Source organism: Sapajus apella, unplaced genomic scaffold, assembly GCF_009761245.1.
Source record: "Sapajus apella isolate SASKATOON/1434 unplaced genomic scaffold, GSC_monkey_1.0 scaffold201, whole genome shotgun sequence".
Lineage (NCBI taxonomy): Eukaryota > Metazoa > Chordata > Mammalia > Primates > Cebidae > Sapajus > Sapajus apella.
In genome coordinates, this window is record NW_022437141.1 from 341,180 (window position 1) to 362,199 (window position 21,020).

The 21,020-nt window shown below is 54.8% G+C and overlaps 2 protein-coding genes across 3 annotated transcripts in view; one reads left to right on the forward strand and one right to left on the reverse strand.

Moving 5' to 3' along the window:
* PLCD3 (phospholipase C delta 3) overlaps positions 1-5,458 on the forward strand; it is a 21,631-nt gene extending 16,173 nt beyond the window's left edge. Inside the window, exons 8-15 of the mRNA XM_032269966.1 lie at positions 420-572; positions 1,705-1,854; positions 1,981-2,131; positions 3,239-3,355; positions 3,986-4,152; positions 4,332-4,467; positions 4,548-4,697; positions 4,854-5,458. Coding sequence (XP_032125857.1) covers positions 420-572; positions 1,705-1,854; positions 1,981-2,131; positions 3,239-3,355; positions 3,986-4,152; positions 4,332-4,467; positions 4,548-4,697; positions 4,854-4,942 — 1,113 coding nt within the window. The 3' untranslated portion in view covers positions 4,943-5,458. The remainder of the gene's footprint in view (positions 1-419; positions 573-1,704; positions 1,855-1,980; positions 2,132-3,238; positions 3,356-3,985; positions 4,153-4,331; positions 4,468-4,547; positions 4,698-4,853) is intronic.
* Positions 5,459-8,305: 2,847 nt separating this feature from the next.
* Positions 8,306-21,020, reverse strand: part of NMT1 (N-myristoyltransferase 1) — a 46,209-nt gene continuing 33,494 nt past the window's right edge. Inside the window, exons 5-12 of one of the 2 annotated variants that reach the window (XM_032269967.1) lie at positions 19,550-19,641; positions 18,600-18,716; positions 17,350-17,520; positions 16,414-16,522; positions 14,110-14,280; positions 13,395-13,562; positions 12,287-12,424; positions 8,306-11,675 (exon numbers count right to left, since the gene is read on the reverse strand). In XM_032269967.1, the coding sequence (XP_032125858.1) occupies positions 11,655-11,675; positions 12,287-12,424; positions 13,395-13,562; positions 14,110-14,280; positions 16,414-16,522; positions 17,350-17,520; positions 18,600-18,716; positions 19,550-19,641 (987 nt within the window). In that variant the 3' untranslated portion in view covers positions 8,306-11,654. The remainder of the gene's footprint in view (positions 11,676-12,286; positions 12,425-13,394; positions 13,563-14,109; positions 14,281-16,413; positions 16,523-17,349; positions 17,521-18,599; positions 18,717-19,549; positions 19,642-21,020) is intronic. The other variant, XM_032269968.1, reaches the window with a different exon arrangement.

A 21,020-nucleotide genomic window follows, 5' to 3' on the forward strand; every position in this document is an offset into this window, starting at 1 on the left:
GCCAAGGTGGGTGGATCACCTGAGGTCAGGAGTGTGAGACCAGCCTGGCCAACATGGTGAAACCCCATCTCTACTAAAAATAAAAAAATTAGCCAGGGGTGGTGACAGGTGCCTATAATCCCAGCTACTCAGGAGGCTGAGGCAGGGAGAATCACTTGAACCCGGGAGACAGAGGTTGCAGTGAGCTGAGATTGCACCACTGCACTCCGGCCTGGATGACAGAGTGATACTGCATCTCAAAAAAAAAAAAAAAAATCATTCCTGTAGCCTCCCTCAGCCTCCCGGAGAGTCTACCCCTTCCCTGGGTTCTCCAGAGCCCTGCCTTTGCCTGCCTGTCCCGAAGAGTCTGGGAACCAGGTGTTGGGAGGTACTGGCAGAGGGAGGAGAGTGGCTCTGAGCAGCTGCACTTCCCTCCCCAGCTGTCCCCCTACCCTGTCATCCTATCCCTGGAGAACCACTGCGGGCTGGAGCAGCAGGCTGCCATGGCCCACCACCTCCGCACCATCCTGGGGGATATGCTGGTGACTCAGGCGCTGGACTCCCCGAATCCCGAGGAGCTGCCATCCCCAGAGGTGATGCCGTAGCCCCTAGCCTGGGTGGAGGGAGGGTCTGGTGGGGTCCACCTCCCACCCCTGCTCGCGCCACCTCTCTGGCTCAAGACCCCTCACCTCCCGCTGCCTTAACCTTTCTCCATTCTTCGTTCATCTGTCGTCCCCTGGTCTTGTCCCTCTGCTGCCCTCTGGCTCTCCATTCTTCACTAGACGCCCCCCACACACACCCTCTTCCGTGCCCTGGTTCTGCCCTGCTGGCCCTGTGTCCCTGCCTGGAGAGTCCACAGGCTCTGCCATTCCCGCCTGCAAGGCCTGGGTTGACACTTTCTCCACCTGGAAGTTCCTTCCTGGCCATCCACACTTGCCAAGCGTCACCTGCTTAGAATTCAGCTCAGCTGCCACCGCCTCTTCCTGTGGTCTCATGCATTTCCCCAGCTCTCGGGCCAGAGGGGGCCTCCTGCTCTCCCCTAGACCCCAGACCTCGTCCTCTGCCCTCTTAGGACATTGATTCTTTCCAGGCTCCTTGAGAAAACTCTCCTCCTACTCCCAATCCCCAACGTTCGGGCAGGGTTGACTCACTTTCGTGTGTGAGTGTGAGACTGCTTTCTGTTATTAGTGTGAAAATCACACCCATATGGTAAAAGAAAACAGCTGTACCAGGGACTGCGGTGAAAGTGCTTTCTCCCCTCCGCTGACCTGTTCTCTTTCACAAGAAGGAACTGTCTCCAACTTTCTTGCGTGTCCTTTGAGAATTTCCCCACGCACATTACCTGTGTATGTATGTGTACTGTCTTCTCTTTTAAATGGTACCGAATAAAGGTCCTGTGATTACAGGTTGTAGCCTCGCTTCTTCCACTAAGATCTTTTCTGAAGAGGGCCCCTTCCCTTTCAGTCCTGAGTTGTCACGTGCATTTTAGTGGCTGCTGCGTATATTCTGGTGTTGAGGGACCTTAGGAACTATCCCTCCCTTCCCAGTAGCCTCCTAGGCCGTTCTCCACTCTTTGCTATTGGAAACATCTCTCATCTGTGTATCACCTTTCCTGCCTCCCACCCCTAACCAGCCCCTCATATGGTGGTGGTTGAATAACTGACTGGCCCACCGCCCCAAGGGCAAGAAGGCCTAACCCTTCACCCTTCATGTTGGCCCCCGCAGCAGCTGAAGGGCCGGGTCCTGGTGAAGGGGAAGAAGCTGCCGGCTGCTCGGAGTGAGGATGGCCGGGCTCTGTCGGACCGGGAGGAGGAGGAGGAAGAGGAGGATGAGGAGGAAGAAGAGGAGGCAGAGGCTGCAGCGCAGAGGCGGCTGGTGAGAGCTGGTGGGCTGGGGTGGGGGAGTGGTAGTGGTGGGGGAGTGGTAGTGGTGGAAGGTGGGAGGACAGGTGAGGGGAGTGGGGCCCGGCTGAGCCCTGATGAGGCTGGTCTGATCTCCCAGGCCAAGCAGATCTCCCCGGAGCTGTCGGCCCTGGCCGTGTACTGCCAGGCCACCCGCCTGCGGACCCTGTACCCTGCCCCCGGCGCCCCCCAGCCCTGCCAGGTCAGCTCTCTCAGCGAGCGCAAAGCCAAGAAACTCATCCGGGAGGCAGGTAGGAGCCGGGGCACTGGGTGTCTGGGGCAACAGGGTGCTGGGGGCGCCCCCTGCAGTGGGTCTGGAAAAGGAGTTGAGGGGGCTTTGGGGGACAGTAAAGAATCAAGGCCGGGTACAATGGCTCACGCCCGTAATCTCAGCACTTTGGGAGGCCGAGATGGGTGGATCACCTGAAGTCAGGATCAAGACCAGCCTGACCACATGGAGAAACCCCATCTCTACTAAAAATACAAAATTAACTTTGGGATGCCAAGGCGGGCAGATCACCTGAGGTCGGGAGTTTGAGACCAGCCTGACCAACATGAAGAAACCCATTCTCTACTAAAAATGCAAAAATTAGCTGGGTGTGGTGTTGTGAGCCTATAATCCTGGCTACTCAAGAGGCTGAGGCAGGAGAATTGCTTGAACCCTGGAGTTAGAGGTTTTGGTGAGAGCTGAGATCACACCATTGCACTCCAGACTGGGCAACAAGAGCAAAACTCCAAAGAAGTCAAGAGGACTGCAGAGAGGGGCTGAGGAGGGAATGAGGGCCCGGCACATTTCCAGGGTGGACGGAGGGGAGAGTGGCAAGCTGCGGGGGGCCTGCTGTCTGCCTTCACAGCCCCATGGTGGGGCCGGCCATAGAGGGTGATGGGTGAGGCGGGACTGGGGCCTGGGGGAGCCCAGCAGCAGGCGCGACATTGGGGAGGGGTTGCTGGGGCAGGTGATGCTGAGAGGACACATCACCTGGAGGAAGAGGAAGCAGCCAGGTGAAGAGGGGGAGGGGTTTCCAGACAGGAGGAACAGGTTGTTGAAAGCCTGGGGGCGTGACCTGAGGGGAGTTCCAGGAACCCCAGTGGAGCTGGAGGGCTGCAGACATTCGGTGAACTTCTTCAGGAACAGGGAGTTGGGGGCTGGGGATGTGGCGCCAGGCTGTGTGGCCGGAGGGGTTCCCCACCGTCTCCTCAGTGAGCTCCCCTCTCACGGTAGGTCAGAGGAGAATGGGGAGCGGGGGCAGGGCAAGCTGGGGATGGCCTTGGCCTCTGTTCCCTGGAGGTTACCAGTCCTGGGCTTTGGGTGAGGGACCTCTGGGGTCTGTCACAGTCTCACCTCAACTCTGCCCCAGGGAACAGCTTCGTCAGGCACAATACCCGCCAGCTGACCCGAGTGTACCCGCTGGGGCTGCGGATGAACTCGGCTAACTACAGCCCGCAGGAGATGTGGAACTCGGGCTGTCAGCTGGGTAAGTTGGGGCCACAGGAGCGGGAGCTGGCAGGGTGCCGCAGTGTGGGAGAGGCCTTGGCAGTCAGGGGCCCACACAGCCTTTCAGGCAGTGGAAACATGCATTTTGTTGATTATTTTTAAAGTTGCCAGCAATGTAGGTGGGAAAAGCAAATCAGGCTCGTTTGTTCTTGACAGTGTACAAGTCTCGCATTTTTATGATGGTAGAAATTAAAACCTCCACTCCCATATCCCCCGACACACACACCCCCACACACACCTGGCAGTCCCACTAACAACACTGATGAGGGCAGACTCTGGGGGACACTGAGCCCCACCAACGGAGGGCTGTATCATCTCCTGGGGGTGAGGCTGGAAACCCCAGGCCTCCTCAGACCCCTGACCCAAGCGTGGCCCTAAGGGTGGGGGATTTTTCAGCACCTCCCACCCCAGACTTGAGGGATCCCAGGGCAGAGGTACAGGTGACAGTGGGGGCTGGGTCCTTGACCCCCTCCCCTGAAGTCAGGTAGGGGCAGAGAGCACTAAGCAGACAGCGGGACCCCAGGCCCTTTGTAGAGAGAAATGCAGTCCCTGAAACAGTAGTGAGGACAGGGCTGCTACGAGCCCCTCTCTGATCCTGCTGTGTCCACAGTGGCCTTGAACTTCCAGACGCCAGGATACGAGATGGACCTCAATGCCGGACGCTTCCTGGTCAACGGGCAGTGCGGCTACGTCCTGAAACCTGCCTGCCTTCGGCAACCTGACTCGACCTTTGACCCTGAGTACCCAGGACCTCCCAGAACCACTCTCAGCATCCAGGTCAGCAGGCTGGACCGGGCCCCAGCCTGGGGTCAGACTGGTTCTGGACCCTTTGTGAGGTGGAGGAAGGCAAGGGAGGTTGGGGACAGGTTGGGAGTGGGGGTGGTCGGAGCTTGAGGCCCATGAGGGGATGGCCAACGTGGGTGTGGACTCCAGCCACTCCCTTCCTCACCCCACAGGTGCTGACTGCACAGCAGCTGCCCAAGCTGAACGCTGAGAAGCCACACTCCATCGTGGACCCCCTGGTGCGCGTTGAGATCCATGGGGTGCCCGCAGACTGCACCCGGCAGGAGACAGACTATGTGCTCAACAACGGTGGGCGGCCATGGGTAGAAGCGGGGTACAGGGTGGGTCGTGGGGCCCCCTGGGCTCTGACTGCCACCCCTGTGCCCTAGGCTTCAACCCCCGCTGGGGGCAGACCCTGCACTTCCAGCTGCGGGCTCCGGAGCTGGCGCTGGTCCGGTTTGTGGTGGAAGATTATGACGCCACCTCCCCCAATGACTTCGTGGGCCAGTTTACACTGCCTCTTAGCAGCCTCAAGCAAGGTTGGTGGAGGCTGGTGGGGATGGAGAGGGATGTGGGTCCAGGCCCTGCAGACCCTGTTCACCTTTGTTCTCGAATTTCCTGCCCTGAACCAGGCTGGGCTAGGCCAGACCCCCAGGGTGGGCAGAGGATCTGAGGCCTGGCTGTCCTCCCCACAGGGTACCGCCACATACACCTGCTTTCCAAGGATGGGGCCTCACTGTCACCAGCCACGCTCTTCGTCCACATCCGCATCCAGCGCTCCTGAGGGCCCAGCTCACCTGCCCTGGGGTTCCACGAGTGCCAGTCCATGTCCCCTGCAGAGCCCTCTCCTCCTCTGGAGTCAGGTGGTGGGAGTACCAGCCGCCCAGCCTGCCCACTTGGCCCACTCAGCCCACTCACCAGGCGCTGGTCTCACCTGGGTGCTGAAGGCTGCCTGGGCCCCTCCTGAAGAATAGACAGGTGCTCGTGTGACTTCAGTGAGCCCCAGCCCTTCGGTGGGCCCTGAGATGGCCCAGCTCCTCTTGTCCTCATTGTGACTTATGAAGAGCCAAGCCTGTTGCTGCCAGGAGATGGAGGCAGGACACCTGTGGGCCCTCAGTCCCTCTCTGTCCTCCAGTGGGCCATCCCAGCCTCCTTCCCCCAGAGGAGCGCAGGTACCCCACTTGGCCCCAACCTGGGCTTAGCCAGCCCCCAAGCCCTCCTTTGCCCCAGGCCTTCTGGACTCCTCCCTTCAGCTCCAGAACCTGCACTCCCCTTCCCTTCTTCTTTTTTTTTTTTTTTTTAATAAGATGGGGTTTCACCATGTTGGTCAGGATGGTCTTGAACTCCCGACCTCAGGTGATCCACCCACCTTGGCCCCCAAAGTGCTTGGATTACAGGTGTGAGCCACCGCGCCCAGCCCCGTTCCCTTCAAGCGGGCGCTGAGGCATGAAGTCCTGGGAAACCTGGCAGTAGGTTTTGGTTTTTATTTTTTTATTTTTTATTTTTTTTTGAGACAGAGTTTCACTCTTGTTACCCAGGCTGGAGTGCAACGGCGCGATCTCGGCTCACCGCAACATCCGCCTCCCAGGTTCAGGCAATTCTCCTGCCTCAGCCTCCCGAGCAGCTGGGATTACAGGCACGCGCCACCATGCCCAGCTAATTTTTTTGTATTTTTAGTAGAGACGGGGTTTCACCATGTTGACCAGGATGTAGTCTCGATCTCTTGACCTCGTGATCCACCCGCCTCAGCCTCCCAAAATGCTGGGATTACAGGCTTGAGCCACCGCGCCCGGCCTGGTTTTTATTTTTTGAGACAGTGTCTTGCTCTGTCACCCAGGCTGGTGTGCAGTGTTGCAATCACGGCTCACTGCAGCCGTGAACTCCCAGGCTCAAGCGATCCTCCCATCTCAGCCTTCTGAGTAGCTGGGACTACAGGCGCAGGCCACCACACTTGGCTAATTTTAAAATTTTATGCAGAGACGGGGATCTCCCTATGTTGCCCAGGCTAGTCTCGAGCTCCTGACATCAAGTGATCCTCCTGCCCCGGCCTCCCAAAGTGCTGGGATTTACAGGCATGAGACATTGCCTGGCCTGGCAGTAGGTTTGTAACTGTGTCATAGAAGAGCCCTGGAAAAGACAGTAAAAGGAGGCTATCTAGTTTAAAAAAATAAAGAAGCACGTTTATTTTACTCTGAGCACTCCCTGAGCACCTCTACGCTGCCACCCCCACAGGCCCATGAGGAGGGACAGGGCTGGATGAGTCCCTTGGGCCTCTTCCTTAGCAGGGTGTAGACTTGTCTAAGACAGCCAGAGGGTAGCTACAGGAGATGCCACAGCTCAAAATAGCCCGACCCCTGCTCCTGGCTTAAAGTTGCTGTATCACAAGACTGTCTGAGGATGCCAGTCCACAAGGTCAGCACCCCCCCAACACACACACACACACACACACACACACACACACACACACACACACACACACAAAGATACCTTGAATGAGGAAGGGACAGGAGTCTGAGGGACCCTCAGACAAACTGCCACTCTCCAGGCTTAGCTGTGTTCAAGGCCTGTCTGCTCAGTAGGGCAAATCCCAAGGACATGGGCTTCCTTTCCCCCAGCCGGCCAGCCTTTTACATGAAGGCTGGAAACGCTTCATTATAGAAATGCTATAGGCCTCTGTGGAAACGCTGGGAGAGTGCACTGGACACCAGATGACAGAATCTGGAGAAAATCCTTCATCCACACTGACAGCAGGGTGACAATGTGGAGGCCTGGAGTTTTAGGTTCCGCCAGACAGTGCCGACACTGGACAAGGGCAGCACTTGACATTAGTCCTGTCCCCAGAGGGTGGCCTGGAACTGGGCTGGGATAGGCCTTGAATTGGCCCAAGCCCCAGAGAAACTAAAACACAGGGCTGGGGCAGACTCCACCTTCCAGCAACTCCAAGAACCAATGTGGAAAGTGGCACATGCTGGGAATGGCTTTTGGGTCTCATGAACGTGTGTGTCTGAAAGAGAATAATCAGCATCAAAAGGGCCCAGAAGGAATGGGCTGGGCCACGCAGTCCAGGCACCTAGCACTCAGGGCTGTCAGGAGGGTCAGGCTGCCAAACTATAGCCCCAGGGTGGGAGGCGAAGTCCAGTGTCAGCAAACGAAGAAGAGCCGTTAGTGTTGCCTGACCCCTGCAGAGCCAGCTCTGGCCAAGGTCTGGTTGGGGGGTCTGGGTCAGGTGAGCCCCAGACCCAGGGCTGAGTCCCCATCCTGCTTGGCTTCTCTGGTTTGGTATCTGGTACCAAGAGGAAGGGCCGAAGGCTAGGATGAGGGCCCAGTGATGGGAAGACTGCCTTGCAAGGGCAAGAGTCTTTAAGGACGTGAACTGGGAGGCGGAAGCGAGGCAGAAATCACAGCTTTTAACCCCGGAGGCCCATGGATAGAAACCACACATAGGGCTGTGTTCTCTCAGCCCAAAGCTAAGGGCAGGGAAGAAGACATAAGCCACAAGGGCCCAAGTGACTTGGTTTGGGGTAGGAGGGTTGGGGGGCCTAAGACGGGTCAGGCAGGCCGTGTCCTCCCAGCTTCCCTGGAAAGGGGCTTGGAGGCACCAGCCATGAATCTGAAATCAGGGGGTCAGAGAATGGATAAGTTCCGGAGGATAAGAACAGGGGGAATGGGAAGTCTTCAACACAGCTACCGGGGCCCAGCAACTTGCCATGTTAAAATGTACCCTTGGACTACCCAGCCAGTGGCACAGGAGGAGGGACGTGGCACCTGGGCACAGTGGGAAGGCGCAGTGCCTGCATCCCCACTGAGGAGCCACTGCTGACCTGGACTGAGGGGGCTGCTCTGCGCCTATGTGGGGAAGCCGGGCCAGCCCCTGTGCTGAGGTGCTCGGGTGCTGGGTGAAAGCCTGGCTGCTGCTCTAACTTGCGAGTGAACCTGGGTCAAAACCAGCTCCTCTTTGGCGGGTGGGAAAGGTTTGACAACACCAAGTTTGCCCTGGAGAAGGGCAGCCTTGCCAAAGGAAGGCCTTTGGAAGCTGGCCTGGTGCTGTGGGCTTGAGGGCCTTGCTGTCCCGGCTATAGCCCAGGCCCCAGCACTCCGTCTCTTGTACTGCCACCTGCTGACCAGGAATACCAGGAGGACAGAAGGGTTTGTTCAGCTGCTTCCTTTATTAGAAACAAGTGAGATGTACTGAGCAGAACAACAATGCATTTGGTATTTCCTCCCCAACCCTGGAAATGGATGCCCCCCCATAGCCCAAAGAAAAGCCAAGACAAAAAGGTGAAGCTCCCCGCTCCCTGTTCCCAGACATGGCACCTGCCTGCCAGTCAGTATTTTTTAACTGAATTTAATGAAATTGTCCTAAACAGCCTCCCTGGGTGCAGCTGGCTTGCAGACCCGCCTTCATTTTGCAGCAGAACAAAACTGAAGCCTCAGGCCTCCCCTGGTTCTGGGGAAGGTGGGCCAGGCCGTCAAAGGCTGCCTCACAGGTGGGTAGGCACTGTTGGGGGGATACTCCTGCCCCTCCCCTGACCTGACATCTGGTCCCCCTCCCTCTCTTAGACTGCAGCTCCATGCAGCAGTCCAAGGCCCTTGGGCCCTTAGGTTGGTTAAATGCTGGTCATCCTTGGGGAAATAATTCAGGACCAAAGGGACTCCCCTGGGCTTCCGAGAACCAGCAAGCAGGGGGGCGACGGCAGTTAGACAGGAGTTGTGGGGAAGGCCTGACATTTTCCATAAACCTGGTGTTCAAGTAGCTGGGTGTGGGCCAGCCTTCAAATAAGACAGGAGCCTCTTCAGAAACAGGCATGTGTGGGGAAACGAGCTGATGCAGGCCTCGAGCCGGAGCAGAGGCCCCCATCAGCTCTCTCCCTACACACAGACTGGAGTCTGTGGTCAAATGCAGAGTCAATCCAAAGGCAGGAGGTAAAGGTCATCTTCAAAACATGGCAGCTGGGAGGACTGGGTGATAGAGGGTGGTGGCCTTCCAACAGTGGCTCCTTGAGGAGGGTCAGCGTGAAAGCCTCAGGGTCCTTCCTTTGCTTGGTTCAAGCCAGTCATACTGCAGGGCTCCTGTGGGGAGGCCCTGACTCCAGGATGGTGCTCTCTGAGCCCTCTGGCCTGAAGTCCCAGAAGGGGTTGAATGAAGAACGCATGGACTATTGGGACAAAAAATGAGACAAGCAGCAAGCAGCTCGAGCCAACCCCTGCACACCTGGGCAGGGTCCTCACCGTAAGATAAAGCAGAGTCCATGGAGCAGGGCACCTGGTTTTGGTGAGGGAGATGCTGGGGCCTTGCCAGATTTCTTTCTTCCAGAACCGCCTGGGGCCTCACCGTTTCCATTCCATGACCTGGGTCAACCGAAACAGAGCTCACTCCAGAGATCTGCGCAGCCCAAATCTCAGAGGCAGCTCAAGCTGGGACCTGGCCCAGAACGCATCAAGACTAGGACAGGGAGCCTTTCCAAGTCCCAGGTTCCCCCGAGGTAGGAAAGACTTGGGCACTCTGTTCTTTGATATCCTCAAAGGTCTGGACACGGTGAGCCGCTCTGGGGCCTGAGGCGCCGGCAACTGTTATCTGAGAGGCCGAGAAGCAAGCCCCTGCCTCTCTGACTCCTCCCGTCTGCAGAACGCGGTGTGCATCTTGCTAAGAACAGCAGCTTCTTTGGTCTTGGTATCTTGGAGTCAAGGAGTCAAACGTCAGTCATGATTACTGGGGCCTGCAGTTTGCAGCACAAGAACAACGGGAAAAGGGAGGCCCCTGCAGGCCTCTGATGAAAATCCACCATAGCGGAGTTGCTGCCTGTAGCAGCAGTATCTGCAGAGAGCGGGCAGCATTCCCAGGGTGGCACAGTCCCCATCCCAAATATACGAAGTCTTCTGGTTTTGGGAACTCTGCAGAATTAGCCTCCGACAATCCACACCAAAACCCACAGCCTGAAACAAGCCCCTGCTGGCCTGCAGAGTGGCTTCGGTGAGTGGCACAGGGCTGAGCCTGGCCTCCTGGCTAAGGCTTCATTTCCACGAGTGGAGAGGTGACAGCAGCAAGGAAACCCCGTGCGCCACAGGTGATGCTACCTCCTCTCCACCACTTGCTTCTCTCTAGAGCAAAAGTTACGTCCAAGCCTGGAAGTGGGTTCCTGACAATTCCACAGCCCAATTCTGCCCAGGCCAGTTGGCTGAACACCACTGAAGCATGCCTGTATCAACAGCCACGTGACCAGAGGCTTGATTACTTTTTGGGAAACTGGCAGCACGGACAACCATCACTACCACAAAAATCCACAGAACAGCATCAGCAAAAATCAGACTCAGACAATGGTGATGGGAAACCATTTCTGTTGCCAAGTCCAGATCTGCCTCTGTTCACCACTCCTTGAGCCACTTGCAGGCTGTGTCTTGGAAAGGGGCACAACAAGAAATGGCTGATGGGTTGGAAGGCACAGGCCAGGGGCTGCTGGCTGAAGGCATCTGGGTATCAGCCCCACACCCCTCCTGCCCAGCCACCCCAGGACATCAGGGTGCCAGCTCTCTGCTCTAGGATGAGCTAAGCAGGGCTTGCACTGACATGGTCTTCAAAGGTCCCTGATGCTGCTGTAAGGAGGTCCAAGGGCCTCTACGAACTGCCAGTCATCCCAGGCAGCGGAAAAGCAGAATCTCACAGGGGACTCATCCCTATGAGGTTGACAACAGCTGGCTAAAGAGCCCTATTAAATCAGTTGGCAGGATGACCTACAGGGAGCAGGCCAAGGGGATGGAGGAAGGGACTCGATCAATGAGATCTGCCTCCACAGACCGTCCCATTGCTGTGTCTCAGAATGCAGACAGGTCTGGCCCTGCAGGAAAGTCCCTGCCCAGGGTCAGCCCCAGCCAAGGGCTCCACGTGGCATCCCATGAGATCTGAGCCTGGTCCACCTTCCCTTCCTTCTCAAGGCTAGTCATCCCAGCCGATTCAGAAGGGGAACTGGATGAGGTTCTCCAGATCCTTTTCCCCAAGGTAAGTCAATGTCTCCTCTGGAGGAAACAATAAACTGTACCGATGTGTCTGTCTGCCACTGTCCTCGGGTCCCAATTTTGAGGAAAGATCTGGATTCAGCTTTTCATTAAAGACCAAACATCCTTGTACATTTGGAACATGAAAGATATTTAAAATATTTATATATATATAATATATATATACTTTTATTATTCACCCGTTAACTCCATAATATGCCAATCACGAGCTAGTTTTCAGCAGTTACATTCCCTTGATCACGGCTGCATGAGGGTGTGATTAACTGGAAAACAGGGAGACCAGAGACACAACCGGAGGTGACGTCACGCAGCCCACGCCATCGCAATACAATTGTCAAGTTCGCTGGCGGTTTGGTAAAGCCGGTTCAGTTCTGCTCCCTTTGCCAGGGATTCTCACGTGTGTGAAAACTGGACCAACAGAGGTGGGGTTCCATTTCCTGGTTCGACTTTTCAGTGGCTTTATCCAGAACGTCACTGGTGTCTGGTTATTGTAGCACCAGCCCAACCTAAGAGAGCCAACGGGGAGGGGCAGAGCTGAGTCGGACAGTGGCCCAAAGACTCTCCCACACCCTCCAGCCTGAAGTTCCAAATGGCTAGGCCCAGGTCCACTGCCTGTGCTGTGGGAACAGACTCACCCAGCTGGCCCCGCACCCGACCTCCACACCAGGGTTCACACGTCCATCGGACCTCCCAGGGAAAACTGGCCCACACTCCAGCTCACCCAACGTCCCCTGTGGCGCTGGGAGAGGAAGGGCTAAGAAAGTGTCATGCCAGGAAGAGGGCAGCAGATCAGGACAGGAAACCTCCTGGCGAACCCCAGCCCTACCCTCCTGGTGAACCGTGGGCAACTCACACAGTTCCCTCAGATGGGAAGGCCCCGCTGGAGATGACCTTCCTGCTCCTGTGTCTCTGTCCCCTCTGCCATCCTCACATAAGTTGCTGAGAGGGCAACACTGACCTGCTGGTCTAGCCAGCAGAGGGAGGGCATTTTCAAAGGCTCAGCTCCAGGTAACAAGGACACAGGCTGCGGCTGTCTCCCCAACCCATGGCCCAGTTTCTGCTGGAGACACGGACTTCCTGAGCCAGGTGGCCTGGACTCTGGCTGGGCAGTGCCTACCTTCTCTGCCCCCATGCTGGGGCATTTCCAATTGTAAAGGTAATACTGCAGGTTGCCGTCCCCTATGCCAAACTTGAGCTTCTCCAGGAAGGTTTTGTTCTCCATGAGATCCAGTGCATTGAACACATCAAACCCTTTCTGCAAAGCGGCAGGGAGAAACAAGAACAGGTGAGGACAGCCTCCTTCGTACCCCTCTGCTGTCATTTCAAAGCTGTCCAGTGGGCAGCCACAAGAACAAGGTTCCCTCAGAAGCGCCACTGCTTCCGCAGGAGTCTCCACTCTCTGGGCAGTTCTTGGGACACTCTGAGCAACCCCTCCGGCCTGGCCTCTGCCCCGTGCCCCTCTGAGTATACACGTGTGTACTCAGTGTCCAGGCCGGGGCTCTTGCTACTCCTACTTACGCCTCCCTGAAACTCTAGTCATTTTCACAGTCCTCTGTGGAGTCCAAGCCATGAGACCCTTCCTCGGAGAAGCTGGCTCTCGTCAGCCACCTGGGGTTTGTGTGGCTTCCTTACTCCACGGATGCCCAACTCTCTGGCCCTCAGCTCACCTCATGTTGTATGACACCAGCTGTGTCACTTGGAGACTGTGAAGATGCTTCCTAAGCCTCACCAACCGGAGCAGAAGCTCTCACAGGGCAGGGACCAGCTTGCCCACAGCAGGCTTGGCTGGGCGCAGGAAGTCACCAGAACCCAGTGAAGCACTGACCGACGGGCTCTCCACCCCATGCCAGCAGTCAGACACTCCGATGACTCACCAAGACAGAGAGCAATCACCCCTTTCCCAAGCTGGGAAAGCTGTGAGGAGAACCCCTGTCTTCCCAGGGCAGCCCTGGCTATTCAGGCTCCTTGGCAGCGCCTCCTGTGAGAACGAAACTCACTGAAATAAATCAGGAGGAGTTCAATGCCTTCACTTTGGATGCTCCTTGCTCCCTCCTAGTTTTGAGTTTTTGGCTGAAAACTGTGGGAACCCTGCCTATGCAGAACAGGAGGTGAGGAGGACTCAGAGCCTCCCCACCCATGGGAGGCTGTGTCCCGGGAGCTGTGCTCACCACGGCTCCACTGCCCCTTCCCCGCACATCTCCAGAGACCCCTGGTCTGCTCCTCACCATTTTGGCGAGAACAAGGGCGTCGCTCATGAGGTCTAGAAGAGGGGTCTGGGTGTGAACATTGTAGAAAGAATAAGCAGCTTTGAGACTCTTGTGGGTTGGATGGTTCATGATGGTGGAGGGCAGCGTATAAAAGCTCAGGAAATCCGTCACCTCTCCGTTTGCGTTCTGAAGGGAAGGCAATATAGGCAGCGTCAGGCAGGCAGAGTGGCACTGCAGCCCCGGGACAAATGTCTCCTCTCACTCTGCCTTCAGGCAGCTCTGCCCCTCTAGATAAACGGTGGAAACAGCATTGGCTCGGGGCACTTGAGGACAGAGCCATGATCGTGGGCTGAACCTGCCAAACCTCTTTCCCAGCATGGGCACCCTGGGACCTCTTCTTGCAGCTCACATCCCCCGAGACTGTGTCTCCTGTCTGGTCAGCACTAGGTTAAGCTGGGACAGGCAGGGAACTGAAGGCTTTCCTAGAGGATTAAGCGGGGCTCACGTCTCTCTATTCCATTATCAAAGTGGGGTCGAGGGGGAGAAAGGCTCAAGCCAGATCCAGAGGTATCTTTTCAGAAACTTCAAGCATCAACTCCCTGTTTTTAGGGAGGACCAAACACGGATGGTCAAGGAAGTCTAGGGTGCCAACACTTGAGCCCTGGGAAGCTGGCCGCTCAGGGGGCTATCGCTCTGGAACGAGTTCAAGGCCTGGAACCACTTCCTGACTCACCTCCACCACGAAAGTGTCGATGATGTTCTCCTGGGGGTAGAACCAGTGCTCCACCTCCTCCTGGCTCATGACTGGCGTGAGGTGAAACTGCTTCAAGTACCTGGTGAGGAGCTGGTGCACTACTGGAATGTCCTTTTTTTCCATTGGTCGAAGCCCAGCTGTCTTGGGAGTCTGAAAGCAAGGCAGAAGAGATGGAGTGAGATGAGCTGATCACCCTGGCTCCAGTGAGGACAGATCAGGCCCTCAGGAGAGAATCCCTGGTCACTAGGCGGCTCCCTACACCCTGTGCGCATCTCCTCAGGCACAGGGCTCGCCTCTTCCCTATCTTTTGGGCCTTTCCCTCCTACTCCAGGCGGGCTCAGACTGCTGCATCAATCAACCATGCACATGGCCCCAGGCTGACTTCCTAAGAAAACATAACCCTTCATGCCCCACCCTTGTTTCAAACACCCCACCTCAGAGCACAAGACTTTCTACCCTCGGGCCAGCTGGTCTTTCTAGCTGTGCCTTTCGCCCCCAAAGCCCAGGGGTCCTCACAGGCTTCTCACTGAACTATGACTGATGCCACCCTACACTCACTGCCCTCCCTCTGCTAGACTTACAGCACTTCACAGACAGACCCCAGGGTCCAGCCAGGGTCTGCCCACCCAGACACCGTTATACCAGTACCTCCCCGAGAGACATGCTGCAAGTTACGTTCAGAAGAAAAGCATCAGACTCCCAGGATTTCATCCCTAGTCAGCGTCCCACCCAACAGCTGCTTTTGCTAGAAAAATGCTTCAGTGGAATGAAACTATGTAATCCTGTGGGGCAAATACTGGGGCCAGTAGAAACATCCCCAGAGGCTCAGATGCACAAAGGTAGGCTTTGGCCAATCTGCAAAGGGGGTGGTGTCCCAGCTCACAAGGCCTCAGTGAGTGCCTGATACAATGCTTCCCAGTGCAGGAATTGCTTGTCAAACTTCAGTTCTAGAACCTGTAGCCTCTAAAATTCCTTGCTAACCCCTCCTCTCTCTAGGGAACACTCGATGACCTCATTCTACATGGCAACTCCCACAATGATACCTCATGGGTGAGACATTCTTCGGGCTGCTGCAGCACTTTACGAATGCTCTCTGCCTGCCTGCCCACCAGCCTAGAACGCAGGGCAAATCTATCATGAGAGCAGAGGGAGAAGGCACATACCACAGTCCCCCAAACCCGTGCTTTTGGCAGTGTCTAATAGTACTGCAGTAGTCTCTCAAGATGGGACACTAATGACCCCAATCCGCTGGTGGATTAGCCTCATTTCAGAGGGATCAATCCTGTGAGGAGGCTGAGGAGTCCGGGCAGACAGCCCTCCGGTCAGCAAGCCCTCAGTAACTGTGTGGACTGACAGCCAACTGGAAGCACTCCGAGGAAAGAGAAGGGAATTTAAGAATTTCTACTGTGCTGAGCATGGTGGCTCACGTCTGTAATCCCAGCACTTTGAGAGGTTGAGGTGGGCGGATCACTTGAGCCCAGGAGTTCCAGACAAGCCTGGGCAACATGTCAAACCTCTGTTTCTGAAAAAACAAAATTTAGCTGGGCATGGCAGCACACGCCTGTATCCCAGCTACTTGGGAGGCTGAGGTGGAGAATCACTTGAGTCTGGAGGGTCAAGGCTGCAGTGAGCTGTGACTATGCCACTGCACTTTCACCTGGGCAACAGAGTGAGACCCTGTCTCAAAAAAACAAACAAAACAAAACAAAGAAAGAATCCCTACCTTAGGATCCCGAAGCCAGCCACAGTTGGAGCATTTGTTTCTTTGGGAAACCAGGAAAACTGAGACCCAGAATAGAAAAGCAGCTCACTTAACGTTGCCCAGTCCTTCAGTGCCAAATCTGGGTGGGGGGACTGGGATTAGAAATCGGCGCTTCATCCTTCACCTGAGCCAGCAGAGGGGGAGCCGCAGACCCTCAATTAACTCTGCACTGGGCTTTCGAACGCACCGCCATGTGTATGAGGGTTCACTAAGTGGATTCATCTTTCTATTTATGCTTTACTTAGGCTAAAATTGCAGAGAATAGGTGTTCTCTAAGCCTTTCAACAGATGGCAGAGAAGCTAGCCCAGGCACAGGCTCAGAGGAACCGAGAAAGTTTAACTAAAATAAAATCCTGCTGCAGATAACAGAAATAGAAAGTCCAGGAAATGTGAAGACTATGGGCTGATTTGCTTTTCTGGTAGGAGAAGGCCTGCTCTCCATCCAGAGCCCTTCTCTCCTGCTGGAGCCAGGCTTTCCTTGACCTCTCTGCCCCCTGCCCAGCGCCCAAGGGCACACTAGCCTCTGGCAGTCGGTACAGCTTCATGGTGCGCTGCATGGTCATATTTCTGCTCAGGTGGGAGAACTTCACTTCAATCAGCTTCCGTGGGTTTAGGGACCGATGCCAATACCTGTGGGGACAGAAATGTCCTGTTTTCAGGGTTCTGGCCAATTCCTATTACAAGGACAACGGCAGGAGACTCCAGATGGCCAGCAGGTGGCGTGAGAGACACATCAGGTCCCTCAGGAGCCAGTGGTGTCATCCCGTTCTCCAGCCTCCCCCAAGTGAGTGCTGCCAAAGCTCCTCCTAGATTTTTTTCCTCCCTATTTTTCTTTCTTAATTTCAAAAACGATTCCTTTGCTCCAGTGGTTGTCTGGAGAGAGCAATCCTCACTCCTAGAATCAAGTCAATGGAAAAGGCTGCAGTCATGCCCAGAAGATGATGGCAGAGGCACCTGTCCTCCTCCCTCCTCCTCTTCTGCCTTCACACCTGCTGTTTTTACCTTTAAAGTTCTCTAGGGAGAGATTATTCAATTGTTTTAAACAACTTTCTAAGGCAGAGGTTGCCCTTAGATCACATGTCAGACTCACTCTATTTGGTGCACACAATATTCAAAACAAATTGAGCCAAGCATTCAAAACTTTAGGACGTTTCCCATAAAAATCAGATTTGGGCTCATCCTTAAAAACCAAACCACGGCACTGCCCTCCACCATCTCCAACTGACAGCAGCCAACAGACACCAAGAGCCCTCCAGACAAGGCAGGGACTTGCCAGTCTGCCGTCCTTACAACCCTCCTGCCCTCTCCACGCTCCCCATCTGGCTCCTGCAGGTACCTAGTGCCCACCTTACCAGATACTACAGAGATGGGATGCTAAGGGCAGAGCTGCGACTCACAGTGACATACTAGAGTGCAGACACCAGTATTTTTAGGGCCTTACAGGAAGACAGTTTTACCTGCAGGTGCCAACAGGCTTTGGTAGTACCACCCCGGCAGTGTAAACAGCCTGGAAGATGCCCTCTAAGTGAACCCGCCTGGTGATCTCTCGGATCAGGACTGGAGCCACCCTCTTGGAACGCAGCTTCTTGTGGACACACAGGAAGTTGATCTCCACCATCTTCTTCTCTCTAAGTGGGGAAAATCCAGGCAACAAGGTTTTTAACAGGGAAGGGAATGGTGATCCCATCAAGCATGTGCAGTCACGCCTGGAAGGGTCAGGTCTGCAGCACAGGTGTGCTTTTAGCTGCCACCTGCACTCAATACTGGGCCTCCCTTCCCACCACACTCCACCAGGTCAGGAGCCCGCCTCACTTCAACAGTCTGTTTCCAAAGGAAAGTGGGACTCAAAGTCGGCTGAGGAATCCCACCTTTAGCATGCAGGGAAGCAGCACAGGGAACCCACGGGGCAGGTCAAGGCAATTCTAGGGTTTCAAGGTTCTGATTCCCTCAAGAACACAGCCAATAAGCCCTGAAGACTGGCAGGCAGACGGTTTCGACATTTACAGGGAAAATGAAGAGGAGGGATCACAGGCTCCAAGGACTATCTGAACCTGGGTCACACTGGCTCTGGCCCCTTTCTGCTGCTGCCCAAGTGCTTCCATGTGTGACTGGTACAGGAATTCAAAATTGAGCCTCTGATTAGCCGGGTGTGGTGGCAGGTGCCTAAAATCCCAGCTACTTGGGAGGCCGAGGCAGGAGAATTGTCTGAACCCTGGAGGTGGAGGTTGCAGTGAGCCAAGATTGCACTGCTGTACTCCATCCTGGGCAACAGAGTGAAACACCATCTCAAAAAAAACCCAAAAAGCCTCTGGCCAGGAACAGTGGCTCATGCCTATAATCCCACTCTTGGGAGGCAAGAGGTAAGTGGATCACTTGAGCTCAGGAGTTTGAGACCAGCGTGGGCAACACAGCAAGACCTTGCCTCTATAAAATTAAAAAAATAATAAAAACAAAAACAAGTCTCTGTGGAGCAGGCACACTGGGCCTCAGGGTGGCCCCCTTCCAACCTGGGCCACAGACAAGGGAGCCAGTGGTGACTCTGAGCAGAACAGGGGGTTCCTATGATGAATCAGCAGTCCCAGCACCTGGGCGTCCTCCCTTCCTGGGACCTTCCCTCTTCCTTTCATGGGGTACACGTGCAGCTTTTTTCCTCCCTCCCAGCAGGATGACGGTGTTGTAGTGGGTGGGGGCAGGTGCTGGTGCTTACGTGTCATAGATATGGATGTTTGCTGGTATGGCACTAATGAACCCAACCAATTTCCGACTTGATACCACTCGAACCCCACAGTGCCACTGGGGGAGCCAGCCGGGTGGCCGGAGAGCCCTGGAAAAGAGAGGCTGGGGTTGTAGTGCTGCTTGCCAGCAGGCTGGACAAGCTGTTTGGGATCCACAGCCAAATTTGGTTCTGACCTGGTGCTACCACCTCCCTGGGGGTTAACTGCTGAATTCTCTTTAGGGCCAAGCCCTCCTGGACACACAGAATGGAGCCGTCACCATTTCTGGCTACTCAGCCCACTTGGCCTAGTTACTCACCCAATCCAAGGTTATCATACTGAGGATTTCATGCCTGATCCAATTTCTGTGTGTTCACTTTGACAGCTTGAACCAAGGGACTGGCCTCTTCGGTTCAGAGCTCAGTAGGTCCCATGGCTGAGAGCTGATGGTGGCAACTCTGGAGCTCTGGGCTCCCGTCTCCCTCTTTCTGGTGCAAATTATTCCTTCCTTTTCAGGTAGTCCCTCTCCGTTTCAGCCCATGCCTGTCTCTTCCTGGATATTAAACATGGCCCAGGCAGGTGGATGACTCAGCATATAACTGAGCATACTTAGGAACTGGATAGAAAATGAGCCTTCTTTTCTTTCAGTCTTAGTAGGTCTCATGGCCCTTCCTTTCTTATATATAGTCATCAGACAATGAATACCTCTTCCCTGGGTACCAGCTCTACAAAGGTCTCTCTCACCCAGTCAATCTGTCTTCATCAAGGCTGCAATTTCAAGCTCCAATGAAAGCAAGTCTCCTTCAGATGCAGGAACTCAAAAATGACACACTAATTTGCCATTCAAAGGTTGGTCCCTGGCAGGGATGAAAACTCTGGTGCCTGTGGTGGTTCTGCTCTATGCCTTGCCCTCAAGAACCTCAAGAAGGCCCCTACAACTTACCACAAAAGAAACTCTGGGGAATAATCAAATCGGAACATGTTGTCATCATCTTCCACGTAGTTCTCATTCAGGAGGGTGTACAGTTCTTTCAGCTGGAAAGAAAAAAGCAGCTCACTTGGAGGTATTCTGCCAGGTAGGGGACCAACTCCAATACCCTGGGGCTCTAGGCTTTTCAGAAGGATGAAGCAAGCTACCAAAAACAATGTGGGATCTCACAAATCCTTCCATCCCCTGGCGTGGCAGGGACTCTTGGAGCAAGTACCCTAGTTATAAGTAGAAAATGGAGCCATCACGGGGTAGAGTGGCAGACCGGGAATGCCACCTAACTAAACAACAACTTCATCATTCTGTGCCATCCACAATGGAGAGTCACTGGTCTCAACTTCTGTGAAGTGCTGTGGAGAGAAGACTCTCGGGGCTAGTCTTACTCCACGGAGAATCACTGCTATTTCCCACCTTGTCTGATTTTTACCATCTGGCCCAAACAAAGGCCTTTTTTCCTATCTTTTCGAGATAAGGTCTCACTCTGTTACCCAGGTTGGAGTGCACTGGTGTGATCATGGCTCACTGCAGCCTCCAACTCCTGGGTTCAAGCAAGCCTCCTACTTCAGCCTCCTGAGTAGTGAGACTACTTGTGCATACCACTACGTCGGCTAACTTTTTAATTATTTTTCTTTTGTAGGGAGCAGTCTCACTATATTGACCAGGCTGATTGATTTCGAACTCCTGGGCTCAAACAATTCTCCAACCTTAGGCTCCCAAAGTGCTGGGATTACAGGTGTGAGCCACCACATCCAGCCACAAAGGCATTTTTCTGCCTTCTCAGCTGTCTCCATCTGCTGGCCCAACTTTAGCATTAAAAAATTCTGTTGGCTGGGCACGGTGGCTCAAGCCTGTAATCCCAGCACTTTGGGAGGCCATGGTGGGCAGATCACCTGAGGTAGAATGTTCAAGACCAGGCTGGCCAATGTGGTGAGACCCTGTCTCTACAAAAAAAATTTAAAAATTAGCCAGGTGTGGTGGTAGGAGCCTGTAATCCCAGCCACTGGGGAGGCTGAGGCAGGAGAATCGCTTGAACTCAGGAGGTGGAGGCTGCAGTGAGCCAAGATCGTGCCATGGCACTCCAACCTGGGCGAGGGCAAGACTCTGTCTCAAAAGAAAAAAAAGCCAGGCTCGGTGGCTCATGCCTATAATCCCAGCACTTTGGGAGACTGAAGCGGGCGGATTACTTGAGGTCAGAAGTTTGAAACCAACCTGGCTAACATGGTGAACCCCATCTCTACTAAAAGGGTAAAAATTAGCTGGGCATGGTGGCATTTGCCTATAATCCCAGCTACTCAGGAGGCTAAAGCAGGAGAATTGCTTGAACCTAGCAGGCAGAGGTTGCAGTGAGCTCAGATGGTGCCACTGTGCTCTGGCATGGGTGACAGAGTGAGACTCTGTCTCAAAAAAAAAAAAAAAAAAAAAAAAA